Source organism: Halichoerus grypus, chromosome 6 (assembly GCF_964656455.1).
Source record: "Halichoerus grypus chromosome 6, mHalGry1.hap1.1, whole genome shotgun sequence".
NCBI classification, from domain to species: Eukaryota; Metazoa; Chordata; class Mammalia; order Carnivora; family Phocidae; genus Halichoerus; species Halichoerus grypus.
In genome coordinates this window covers 86,149,868-86,163,882 of record NC_135717.1, presented here as the reverse complement: position 1 = coordinate 86,163,882, position 14,015 = coordinate 86,149,868, and the positions used below count along the sequence as shown (strand labels likewise).

The 14,015-nt window shown below is 38.0% G+C and overlaps 1 protein-coding gene across 5 annotated transcripts in view; it reads left to right on the top strand.

Annotated features, from left to right (window-relative positions):
* The window catches only part of STYK1 (serine/threonine/tyrosine kinase 1), a 46,291-nt gene that overhangs the window by 29,397 nt on the left and 2,879 nt on the right, over positions 1-14,015 (top strand). For 4 of the 5 annotated variants that reach the window (XM_078075610.1, XM_078075609.1, XM_078075612.1 and 1 more), the window contains 5 exons: positions 952-1,035; positions 3,187-3,395; positions 4,984-5,024; positions 5,636-5,732; positions 8,226-11,738. In XM_078075610.1, the coding sequence (XP_077931736.1) occupies positions 952-1,035; positions 3,187-3,395; positions 4,984-5,024; positions 5,636-5,732; positions 8,226-8,430 (636 nt within the window). In that variant the 3' untranslated portion in view covers positions 8,431-11,738. Of the gene's footprint in view, positions 1-951; positions 1,036-3,186; positions 3,396-4,983; positions 5,025-5,635; positions 5,733-8,225; positions 11,739-14,015 lie in introns of those variants that run through there. The other variant, XM_078075614.1, reaches the window with a different exon arrangement.

Here is a 14,015-nt window from a genome sequence, read left to right as displayed (position 1 = left end):
TCCAGGCTGAAGTGCAAGTCCTCTTGCTTGCAGTTTTTCTGCTTCTCTACATATTCCTCTTTCAGAAGTACTGCATGTTTCCCTAGTTAGTTCCTCACTTACCAATGAACAAGTTCAATATTAATCAAGCCTCCTCAAAAGACTGATTACTTTACCGCTAAATGTGTATGATAAAGGGACCCTGTTAATGCCTTACATCCAGTGGTGCAAATGGGACAATGTGCAAGTCTTTAGGCATTTAAGCCTTTGTAAGAGGTTATTTATTCATCTGTAACTTGTTCTCTGCTCTAACTTCGCTATTCTATTTTTTAAAACGATTATGCTTCTCTATTTTAGACCATCTACACATGCTTCTCTCATTACACCAAACTTCTCCCTTTCCTTGTTTTTTGCATAGTCATTGTCCACCATCCTTCAGATCTTTTTTTGTCGCCATCATATGCTCTCTTTTTCATGTCCTTCATGGAGCTTATAGATATGTAACCATATATTTATGTATGATTATTTGATTCTGATGTCACACTTTAAGTTCCAGAAGGCAGCAGACATGTTTATTTTGCTCACTCTTGTGTTCTGAGTTCCTAAGATGGAACCTGGCACATAGTAGTCATTCAATAATGTGTTGAGTTAATGTGCTTAATTAATCACACACACATAGTGCCCCAGGAAAATTGTTGCTTTATCCAGGGGATAGTCTTATGATATCTGTCTTTCTGTTCTTCCTTCATTCTGTTATTTATCTACATTCTTTATTGTTTTTTTTAGGTCAATATATCATTGTACTTCTTTGCATATCTGAGAATCTCTCATATTAGCCTCTCCTTGAATCTTCATCCCTATGTTTTTGTATCTTTGCCTTGATATCTGCATTTAAGAATATCTCTGCCCCTATTTTATTTTTTAGATCTGTTCATGTCATTTTGATATCATGTTTTTTCTTTGGCTCTTTAGGATGTGATGACCATGGATGGCCTTCTCTATGATCTCACAGAAAAACAAGTATATCACATCGGGAGGCAGGTCCTCCTGGCTTTGGTAAGTCTGGGAAAAATGACAACAGATGGTATGGATTTTTCTTGTTAGTCTGATATTTGACATCATATTTCTCATATTTATATTTCCAAATGGGGTATAGATTATAAAGAAAATCAGATGGAAGTTAAGGGGCAGAAACTCAAGCACTGATAAATTGTTTTCAGTTCTTTCTTTATGAAATTATTTAGATAATATACACAGGATTGGTAATTCTAGGCAGAAAGTCGTCAACTGGGGGTTTGTAGAAGGAACAGGAAGGATTTTAAAAGGTTTCTCAGTCTTAAAGGTCAAAAACCAGGGCCAAGAGTTATATGCTTGACATTCTTACTTCCCCATATATACTAATATTAAGAGATGTAAAATGGCAAATAGCGAGCGAGTTGGGAGGAGACACGGGAAGAGAAACCAAGTGGGTGAAAGGCTGCAGAGCTAGATGGAAGTGCACAATTTTATGCCTGAAAAACAAGAAAGACGAGTTCAGAACACATTTCACTGGAGACTTGCTTTGATACTGAATGTGATAGGAAATACATATACTTTAAAAAGAACAAGGAACACGGAAAAAAAGAAATAAGGGGCAACAGTGAGATCATTCCTTCATTTTAAACCAACTTAAATAAAGAGGTAAGAGAAAAAAAGGGTTTAAGAGGGTTTAAGAGAAAAAAAAAATGTACCTTTACCAGAATTAGTCAAGAAATTTAGATGACAATTTCTATGAAGTTATTTAGATAACTTTACTTAAAATTAGCATTTGCTATATAGAAAATCAGGCTCTGTGAAGCTACTATTTTAAGTATTTGATATATCTTGCCTCCTTGAGTGTGAAATATACTAGGGATCTAAATGGAATCTGGGAAAGCTTAGAAAAGAAGTAGTGAGGTGAAAAAGAGCAGTAGTTACAGCCAAAGTTCCCATGGGGCGCAAGGAGAGAGCACGTCGTAGAAAGGAGTATTATCTACAGTGTTTGGAGGTCCTAATTGGTATGCTCCCTTGATAAAGTTAGGGTGTCAGGATACAGCCTACCTCGTATTGTGAACCACAATTGCAGTGGTGCCCCACAGAGATGCATTGATCAGGGCTCTGGGTTACAACCAGTTACAAGGCATTGTCATACTATTTTTCTTTTTTCTTACTTTGACAACCTCAAAGTCACTACATTCTTTATTCTTCTCTTGATAGTATAATTTCTTTGTTTAAAACCTCACCTCACCAGGGACAGAAAGCTGCTAGTTACTGTTTCCTTCATCATCAATGACTGGAAATGACCATCTTAAACCGCCCCCCCTCTTTTTTTATGTCATTCTTATTTAGCAATCATAGACCTCAATCTCTAGCTCTTTGGTCATGTATAGCTTTTCAACTTCTTATGCCTTGAATAGCCTGATGTTGGGGGAAATGATTGCAGCAAATCATTGTCATCCAGGCGCAATGGTTTTCAAATGCTTTGTTGGCTGTGCTAGAATCATTGTGATACTTCTTAAAAATAGAGATTACTAGGTTCTTCTCCCTAGATTTTGGTTAAGTAAAGCTGGGGCAAAAATCATAAGTTTTTAAAAAGCTCTCAGGCAATTCTGATTTGTAGGCTGGCTTGAGAATTATTAGAATTTGTAATTCTAATTCCTATGAATTAGAATACCTGGTTCTGGTCACTACCACTCCAAACTGTGTGACCTAATGTAATCATTTAGATTTATCTGACCTGGTTATTTTAGGGACAAAATGAGATGATATAAAGCTCTGTATAAATTCATTATTATGACACTCAATTTCGCTATGTATATATTACCTTGTTTGGGGGACGGCTGCTAGAAACTTGAAACCTGCTTCCTTTTCCAGGGTGTAGCTGGATCCTCTCTGAGAGAAATGTAAATTCAGGCAGGGGTCAGAGCTTGACACAGAATGGGTGATCATACTTCCCAAACCCAGTATTAATGCTGTTTGGATTATTTGCTCAGTTTGGTAATCCTAAACATAATGCAAAAATGTCTGATTCATTATGGTGACTTGGAAGTGATATGTCATTATCAATGAGACTTGTTCAGAGTTGAAAATGTCCTTGTCTTTTTGAGGGTTCCTAGGACTGCTTCTTCTTGTCTGTGACTCGAGCCATGAACTCAGACAGCTGATCCATCTTTGATCTTGTGCTTACAGGAATTTCTCCAGGATAAGCATCTGTTCCATGGGGATGTGGCAGCTAGGAATATCCTGATCCAAAGTGATCTTACTGCTAAGCTCTGTGGACTGGGCCTAGCTTACGAAGTCCATGCCCGAGGGGCCATCCCGGCTACTCACACCATACCTCTCAAGTGGCTTGCCCCAGAACGGCTTCTGCTGAGACCAGCTGGCATCAGAGGAGACATGTACGGTTTGTTCCTGCCCTTTGGACTTCTTCCCTTCTTGATCTAGATGTCCCCCAGTTCCTGACCATGACTGTATCTGTTGTCAATTATGTCTACATGTGAAATCTCTACTTAGAAGTCAGACAGACTCTCCAGGAGAAATGTGTGTTTTGTGACAGAGCTCATATTTGACATCTGGCTGCAATCCTTTTTAGTGCCTTTTAAAGTATTCCTTCTGTATTAGATTAGCAGCCTTAATCAGAAAAGAGAAAAGAAAAGTGAAAAGATTATTCATACCAATATCCAAGGACTTAATCTAGTAGATTCCCTTTTATCTGAAGGAGGTGGGTCCACTTAATCAAAAGTTCAGTTAAACCAGGAATTATTAGAATAAAAAGAAATATACATACTTTGAATAATTTATTTTGACTTAAAACATATAAATGTACATTTGTTGATTGATCTTTTGGGGGAGGGCCAAAGCCTTTTTTATGAGGACTGACCTGCTAAGTGAAGTTATACATTGTATTTCTTGTATAAATAGCATCCATAACACATTATTTTTGAGTTTCAGCTTGGGATGATTTTGAGTGAGAAATCTGAAAAAAAAAATGGTGACGCAATTTGACTGCAGACGTTTATTATTATTTTTTCCAATTTCCTACTGTTGGCTCACCCACACAATTTGACAACGCTTTCTTTTTAGCAGTGTATCTTTATAGAATACTTTCAAAGCATTCAACCTAGTTTTCAGGAGCTAATACTTTTTTGCATTTATATTTAATTGATTACATAATTACATTGATGCATCTGATGGTACAAACAGTACTGGAAAGAATCACAATTGACTTTCAGTAACCATATAATTCAGCAGCTTGGCGAAGCACATAGATGTAACATATAATATCTTACTAGTATTAATGTCATGAGCAGCAGAGGAAATTTAGAACATCAGTTAATACGGTGAGTCAATTAAGAGATTTCCATTGCTGCTTCACTGACATCTGCTTTTCAGTAGAGGTCTGGGAGTAATAAGCTTAACTGGGAAATACTGCTCGTTTAATGTGATTTATAGAATAGTGAAATTAACATGTCTTAAATCATATTGCTGTGGCAAATATCTATTCTCATTATATGTAAAGCTTGTTTTGTTAATATTTTTCCTAGGTTTGGGCAGTTAGGTCTATTGAGGAAATAGTAGATAAATGATAAACCTCACTGAGACTTGTGCTAAGACTAAAGGCTAGAATTTCGGCAGGAATGAATGGAAAGGATGAAAAAGATGCGGAAGGTAATTTCTTTATGTTTGGGTAGATGTGTTTGTGTGTTTGCATAAACACACACACACACAATTCAGCAAATGATAGTAAACATCTATTAATGTGAAATATAGAAGAAAGGAGACATAAATCCAGTCTGCAAAGAGATTAGACTTGAAGGGGATTGAACAGAAATGCTTTCTAATTACTTTGCTTATGTTATGAGACACCTTTAATCCCCCTTCATTGCCTTTATAGGGTTCTTACTGAAGGCCCCTGATAGTTTAAGTGAGCTCTCTTTAGGAAAGGCAGAAATATAAATTAAGTAAATGGCTTTGTTTCTTTCACAGCTGGTCCTTTGGGATCCTGCTTTATGAGATGGTGACTCTAGGTAAGGAGGGTCCCTAAAGTAGTACCTGTATGCAAATATACAAGTATGTTTATTTGGGTGGGAGATGGCATATGCTATGGGAAGAGGTTTCAGTATGATCTCTGAGGTTTGAACTGGGCTGATATGAAATCCCTCTCCTCCTTTTAACTTTTTTTTTTTTGCTTTCTTTTTCTTTTTTTCCCTCAACACTTTACTAATTCCAAAAGAGGTTTTAAAATCCAAAGAATAATTCCAAGAATGATTTTGTATAAACATAAATACGTTGTCCTTAGATTTATAAACCTATCTGATAGCGAAAATATAGTACTTTCCCATGTTTGGGGAGTGGAGGGCAGGTCTCATTTCTCACTTTGCTCTGTTACTTTTGTAAAAACTCAACATTTTCCTAAATTATCAGTTTTTTTCCTCCCAAACACCTTTTTTTTACTCCCAAACTCTCTAAGCTATATTCTTACTTGATCACCAGGGAGCAACTATATTGTATCTAGCATTTTTCCTTTGGCTCTACCTTTTGCAGGCAGTTAGCCCAGGTGGATGTAGAGTCATGTTATAGTTCATATTCTAGAGGACCTAAAATTCCCTTGCTACTCTCATTTTTTTCATACCAACAGGGGCACCACCATATCCTGAAGTCCCTCCTACCAGCATCCTACAACATCTCCAAAGAAGGAAAATAATGAAGAGGCCCAGTACCTGCACACATACCATGTAAGTGGCTTTTAGGGTCTACTCTTCTCTCATTGCAACCCCTTTTTGATCCCCATCAACCGTGCCCTTTTAAAGTGGCTCAGATAATCCCTAGCTGTCCTTTATATGCTAATACACAGCCTTAGACACACCTATGCAGTAAAATACATCTGCTCATATATCATATATACTTATATATGTATGTATGTATGTATATGTGTGTGTATACACACAAAAACACACAGTGTTGAGGCAACAACTGAAAACTGTATTAGGAATCTAAGTTGATAAAGTTTAGTTCTTCCAGAAGCTTCTAAAATAGGTAGGAAGTGGACCAAATCCAATGTAAATACAGTAGTGTTTTGCTTGTCTAAATGTCAGTATCAGTCAGAGACTGCCAGCCTCAGTTCTAATATCGCTGCCATAAAAATCCATTGCTCTAGAGTTTTTTTTTTTTAAGATTTTATTTATCTGTCAGAGAGAGAGAGCACAAGCATGGGGAGCGGCAGGCAGAGGGAGAAGCAGGCTCTCCGCTGAGCAGAAAGCCTGACGTGGGACTCGATCCCAGGACTCTGGGATCTTGACCTGAGCCGAAGGCAGATGTTTAACTGACTGAGCCACCCAGGCGTCCCTCCATTGCTCTAGAGTTACTCACTGGCTCTTATTTAGTATTTAACTTTTAGAAAATATTGACTATTTTTCCAGGTCTGAGCAAATTAGAAGCCACCCAGAAGGGGGTAGAAAGAAATTAGAAATATAGGAGAAGGAGTATCCAATAATGTCAGCAGAAGGGGACAGCTGATGAGCCAGTGCAGAGGCAGAAAATGGAAAAATTAAAAATTATACACAGAATTTTATAACCTATAAGTTACAAAAAAGGATTGTTATAGAATATAAGAAAAGGTTAAAATATTTATAAGAAGTCAGGGGAGAATATATTAATATAAATTTCTGATAAAATTATTGCTATTTTATAAATTTTTCAGCATTAAAAGGGTAAATTTCCATCACCCTAGTTCCCCACCAATAAAGTTACTGTATCAAGCAGATTATAAATGTTAAATATCATAACTATATACATTTATATATATACACACTCACACACATGCATGTATATAATATAATAATACTGCCTGGGTATACTGGAATGATTGTTGAAAAATATTTCTTATAGGCTTTTTCTATGTGTAAAAATCTGTCCTTTATATTGGGGGAGGGGAGACACTTAACCGATAAAGTATACAATCTTGAAGAATTTAATATTTGGGTGAGGAGATATCTAAAACAACCTGAAAATCAACTTAAAGTGGGAGGCAACATAAAAGAAGGATTAAAAGCTCAGACTCACATCACAGGGTCAAAAAAAACACATGTCCACTCCTAGTCCCGTTACTTTACTGAACATTGTTTACTTACCTGAAAATAGGTATAATGATAATCATACCTCTAAGTTATTGTGAGGCTAAAATAAAATAATGCATGTTAAGTTCCACTACCATGCCTTATAAAACAAGTAAGTTCTTGCTACATGTTATCAGGGTTATTAAATTAGCATCTTTTACACAGTCTCACTGTACAATAGTAAAGAGTGTGGGAGACTCAGCGTGGGCTGAGGCTTATAAGGGAAGGCTGCATAGAAGGATTGAGATCTAAAACAAGCCCGCAGGACATGACGACCATCGAGAGGATGCTCAAGGAATCGGACATAGCATGAGCAAAGACAGAGTTGGGTGTTAACAACCACATCGGAGGCATAGCAAGACATTGACTTGGCTGGAGGAGAGGGGTTCAGTTAGATAAGGTCTCTGAGGCAGAGAAGCTAGCAGGTAGGATGTCGGTTTTACACGGCAGACTGTGGGAAACCACTGTAGGTTCTTGAGAGGGATGAGATATGACAAGAAGTGTTCGATAACAGACTACATTATTAATTCTTTGTAAACTGGATTGAAGAAAAGACAGCTTAAAGGTGGTGAGTACTTTTATCTAGATTAAGGCAATTTCCTGGAGAAGCTAAATAATAAAAGAGGGCAGTGACCTGGATTAATGAAAGGAAACATCTAATTAATTAGATTATTCAAAATTAGTGTGAATCATATTATTCCATAACTTCTTATTTTGTTGGCTGCGAGGTAGCTTTTACTGGGAGATACCTTATAGCAATGGTGGGGAATGCTACAAGTTAGTAACATCTAAAGGATGAGAACACTTAACTTCTGAGAGTTTTGGGCAATAGAAAGAAAAACTTGTTCTGTCATACTGATTCTAGTTTGAGAAATCTTCAGTCGTTCTTCTTATAAAAAGGGCCCTGATGAGAAGACGATATTAAGTGATTTAATACTAAGAGGATAAGAAGGAATATTATTCTCTGGAAAAACAGGAGAGGACAGTGAGAAGTAGATGAATGACTGCAGGGTTTTTTATTGTTGTTGTTGTTAAGGTGTGTTAGGAGAAGAGACAACGTTCCTCAAACGTTTGCCTTGTCAAGGAAGTCAGTTTCTCTTGTTTCCCTCTCAGGTATGGTCTTATGAAGTCCTGCTGGCGCTGGAGTGAGGAGAGCCGCCCCTCACTTAAAGAGCTACACTCACGCCTAGAAATCGCCGCTCGAACTGCAAATGACAAAGCTGTGTTGCAAGTACCCGAGTTGGTGGTGCCTGAACTGTATGCAGCCGTGGCAGGTATCAGCATGGACAGCCTCTCCTACAGCTACAGCATTCTATGAAGATCTTGGGGAAAGAAACATTTATGAGTGATCATATACTATTGGAATGGATTCCTCCGAGAACAGAGAATAGCTTTCTAGTGGGACATAAAGGGACAAATAGGATATTCCCCTACACATTTCCCTAGATACCCAAAATGATGCCAGATGAGGCTCTACACTCCATATACCCTGAAGACTGAGAAGTATAGTTTCATTTCTGCTGTCCCAATCCTGAAGACCCACGGTAGATGTGGTGGATAGTACCATTGCAAAGAAAATCTTAGAAATCCACGTTTGTCTGGCATTGCACAAATAAGCTGGTCCTCCCACCACAGACTGGTTTCCTCTTGAAGCATGCTTTCATCTAGATTATAGAGTCCAGAGAAGTTGGGAGTCAACTGATGGAATAGGGAGCCGAAAAAGAAGTTGATGAGAAAGAAAATCCAAAGGTTCTATTTGCTCAGGAGTACAGACGTGGACCAAGGTCATCCTTCAAAGAGAAGGTGGAGGAAGGAGATAAAGTTCTTCAGTCCTGGTCCGTTCATGCAGGACTGGAGGAGGACCATGTAGGAAAACTTCAGAGTTTCCTTTTGGGTATAGATAAGAGGTAGATAGTCTCTTTTTATCTAATTATGAGACAAGTGAACTCGGCTGGAACTACTTTTAACTAGAAGCTGGAGAGGTCCTTTCACGATTAAGAACATTCAACAGCTATTGTTCATCAGACTAGCTTCCTGGTCCCCATAAAACTAGGGAGACTGAGCCTAGAGAGCCCATTAGGCTGTGATGAATATACAGTTGACCCTTGAACAACATAGGTTTGAACTATGTGGGTCCACTTATACATGGAGTTTTTTTCTTGATAAATGCAGTGCAGGCCTGTAAATGTATTTTCTCTTCCTTATGATTTTTTTTTCTAGCTTAATTTACTGTAAGAATACAGAATGTAATACATAGAACATACAAAATATGTGTTGACTGTTTATATTTTTGGTAAGGCTTCTGGTCAACAGTGGCTATTACTAGTTAAGTTTTGGGGGAGTCAAAGTCATACGCAGATTTCTGACTGTGCAGGGTTCGGCACACTTAATCCCTGTGTTGTCCAATGTACTATGTACTATGTGTGTATTTAATAAGTAGGAAATGTGAAAGGCAAGCAAGAATGCTTAGTAGTCCAGAAGGTCTTTAAAAGGGTTAGAAAAGGATGTAATCTGAGACAGAAGGATGGTAGCTTCTGATTCAATCATTCGTTGATGTAGTGTGAAACTTTATTTCATTAAATTAATATTTATTGAGTAAAGTAGGATTTTCTAGTATACAGCTGCCAAAATCTCTACAATAGGATAAAAGTAAATAAATGGAAGTTAATGTCAACAGAGAAATTCAGGAGACAATCGGCATTGTCAGAAGATTGGTTCCTCAGGTGTAAAGTGGGGATAATACCTACCTACCTCACAGGGTTGTTGTGAGGACTGAACAAGAATATATGTTTGTACAGTATTTGGCCCATATGTGCTCAGTAAATGGTAGTTTCCTTTCTTTTTGCCCCGCCTATCCTAGAATCTTTCATATCTTTTTCATTTAAAATCTACTGTAGCCAGGGGTGCCTGGGTGGCTCAGTCGTTAAGCGCCTGCCTTTGGCTCAGGTCGTGATCATAGAGTCCTGGGATCGAGCCCCGCAACGGGCTCCCTGCTCCCCGGAAAGCCTGCTTCTCCTTCTCCCAGTCCCCCTGCTTGTGTTCCCTCTCTCGCTATGTCTCTGTCAAACAAATAAATAAAATCTTTAAAAAAAATAAAATAAAATCTACTGTAGCCAGAAAGAGAACCTCAGTCTGTCAGTCGCACTACAAGGCAGGACATACTGAAGGATGGCCTGGTACAAGTACCACATGACTAAAATAATGAGCTCATCACTTTTGTATGAGCTTCTGGATGATGACCGTAGCCTTCTACAATTTGAAAATACTGAAGATATGGTGATGACAATGTACTTGAACATGTGATCTATGGTTTTACTTTTTTATTTTTCTTATTATGTTCAGTTAGCCACTGTATAGTATGTCATTAGTTTTTGATGTAGTGTTCAATGATTCATTAGTTAAGTATAACTAACCCAGTGCTCATCCCAGCATGATCTATGGTTTTAAAGAACACTCTGGATGCTCTGGGAGGGACACCGAAGGCTGCTATAGAAAGATGACTGGCAGTTGACAATTTTGTAGAAGTCGGAATCTGAATGAGGTCATGATTAGTCATCCAACTGAATAATGATTCTTGCACCGGTAGGAGTACCACATGACTAGTAAGGATTTAAGGGGGTGTTAAGTTGCAATAGGGAGAAGGGAGGTACAGCGGCTTGGCACAAAATGATGCAGTCCTACGGAATCTCATTGTTGTTGCTTGTCTGTTCATGTAAGTCAAATTTACAAAATATTTATGTATTAATTCAAATATTTAAAAAAAAGGTGAGTGTTAGGGCCAACTGTGCCAGGCACTGTTCCAGATGTTGGATAAAACAGAGAGCTTTTGATTACAGTCTAGAAAGTAAGAGACTTTATGTATATGTTTGTGTGGGTATAATTACAAATTGTGGTAAGTGCTACGAAGAAAAACTACAGGATAGTAGAAAGAAATGTAAAATGAGGACCTCCCTGAAGAAATGGCATTTAAACACACACCTTTTTTTTTTTCCTAAAGATTTTATTTATTTATTTATTTGACAGAGAGACACATTGAGAGAAGGAACACAAGGGGGAGTGGGGAGAGGGAGAAGCAGGCTTCCGCTGAACAGGGAGCCCGACCTGGGATCATGACCTGAGCCACCCTGGTGCCCCTAAACTCAGACCTTACGGGTAGGTAAGCAAACCTGACAAAGAGTGAGAAGAAGAGCCATCTGGGAGAGGGAAGTGGGGCTATATGTGTGAAAACTCTGGGGCAAGGAAAAAGGCATAAATTGTTTGAGGAACTGCAAGTCGGCAAGTGGATGGGGGCATAGTGAGGTTAGGAGGAAAGTGGTGCATAATTAATCAGAGCATTGCTCTTTCATACTGTATGTTAATAGTTGTTTTGGTAGGAGGGAAAGCAGCAGACAATTGCTATTTAAAATTTTTATCCTTAATTTTATTTGTTTTTCTGGATACAGGTTTAGAAAAATGGATACAGTGATTATTTATTCTAAGAAAACTGGGTCTTTCCCATTACTTGGCCAGGCTTTCTCCAAAAGGGGGATTATATTTTTGGCATTTTAACTGGTCAGCCAAACCAGGTATTTCTGAGCTAATGAGTGGAAAAGAGAATAAAAATATTTACCATTCAATTAACTTTAATCTGGGCTAGGATTTGTTTTATTGTTTTGATTCCACCCTCCCCGGATCTTGTTTTTCCAATTTATGCTTTATTGTTTAAAAAAGCCTCTAACATAGCTAGGAACTGAGCAAACACGCACCTGGATACAGTGTCTAACTGAAAGTTGAAAATGCAGTTTAACTTAGAATAGTCTGAACCAGTAGTTTCAAATCACACTCATGCAGAACACTAGTGTTTTTCATGGTAGATTTAGGTGTTTTGTTATTAAAATTGAATAATTTTTTCACTTTTTTTTTTAAAGATTTTATTTATTCATTCGAGACACAGAGATACAGAGAGAGAGAGAGAGCATGAGCAGGGGGAGAGGCAGAGGGAGAAGCAGGCTCCCCACTGAGCCAGGAGCCAGACGTGGGGCTCAATCCCAGGACCCTGAGATCATGACCCGAGCTGAAGGCAGATGCTTAACTGTCTGAGCCACTCAGGAGCCCCAATTTTTTCACTATTTTTAAAGAAAAAGTAAACTAGTAGATAGAATCTTCTTAATCTTAACCTTGCTGTAATAATTTTTATTAAATTTTTGCTTTATCTTATAGCTCATTTAAACAAATGAGTATGGCAAATACAATGGAAAAGTGGGAGGGCAGCCTATTATACTTAATTTAGAGACTGTTTTTACTTGTTTTGGAGATAAGAGTTAGCAGTCATACTATGTGTTAGAAGCATATGATATTGTCATATACTGGAAAAATTATTAGTTTGAATACTGGAATTAAATATATCATCATGTCATAATAATCTAGCAATAGGGGGTGCCTGGGTGGCTCAGTCAGTAAGAATCTGCCTTCGGCTCAGGTCATGATCAAAGGGTCCTGGGATCGAGTCCTTAGTCGGGCTCCCTGCTCAGCAGGGAGTCTGTTCATTCTCCCTCTCTCTCTGCCTCTCCCCCGCTGCTTGTGCTCTTTCTCTTTCTCAAATAAATAGAACCTTTTTTTTTTTTTTAAAGATTTTATTTATGTATTTGAGAGAGAGAATGAGATAGAGCATGAGAGGGGGGAGGATCAGGGGGAGAAGCAGACTCCCTGCTAAGCAGGGAGCCCAATGCGGGACTCGATCCAGGGACTCCAGGATCATGACCTGAGCTGAAGGCAGTCGCTTAACCAACTGAGCCACCCAGGAGCCCTAAATAGAATCTTAAAAAAAAAAAAAAAAAAATCTAGCAATAGTGCTCACCACATATGAACATATCTGAGAAACAACGGTATGAAAATTTTTGTGTTTCTGCATGATGGTGTTTCTCATTAAAAAAGTAATACCACTGAGTGTAAAAAGACATTTATGGTTAAAATTCCATAGATAAGTCTATTTTTAAAAAATATTTTATTTATTTATTTATTTATTTGAGAGAGACAGAGATGTATGCATGCTCGAGAGCAGGGGTAGGCGCAGAGGGAGAGGGACGAGCAGTCTCTGCGCTGAGCGTGGAGCCCCACACAGGACTCCACGTGGGGCTCAATCCCTTGACCCTGAGACCATGACCCTGAGACCATGATCTGACCTGTAATCGAGCCAGAGGCTTAACTGACTGAACTACTCAGGCGCCCCAAGAAGTCTATTTTAGAAGAGAGAAGAGAAAGGTGGGTGGATGGCATAAAGGCTGAAACAAACCATCTCATTTTGACATTAAAATTTTTTTAATTACCTTAGAATGTTGATTTAGATTATATAATATTCTTGGTTTATTACTCTGACCCATTTAATGGAATGAGATAGCCCTGGCAGCTTTTGTTCTGTAAATACAAATTCAAACTATTTAAAAGCTGCTGATAAAATAAAGAAAACAAATGAAAACAACAACAACAACAACAACAAAAACCTATCCTCTCCAGTGTTTATCTCAGGAAATTCAGGGCATATTTCTGAAAATTTTAAGTAGGAATGATTTGATAATTTTAAATAGTGAGGTAAAAGGCAAAAGAAAAGTGTGAGGACAGAGCAGACTTGAGAGATCAAGAGAAGAGAGAATTTTAGATGCAGGAAAAATCAGAACATTTTAAAAGATTAAATTAACACTTCTAAGAAATAATCATCTCTGACCATAGCCATCTGACTGGATTCATCACCGTGAAGCTGAAAGCAATAAACTTAAAATCTGAGGGGAAATCATTATTTTATCAATGAATATTATGTATTTGATTAAATCATTAAGTCTTAATTTCAGCTGGAGTTGGAAATAAAACGTGTATTTCTTAACTACTTCAGAAGGATATTTTAAAGCTAACCACAGATAGGCTGCATTA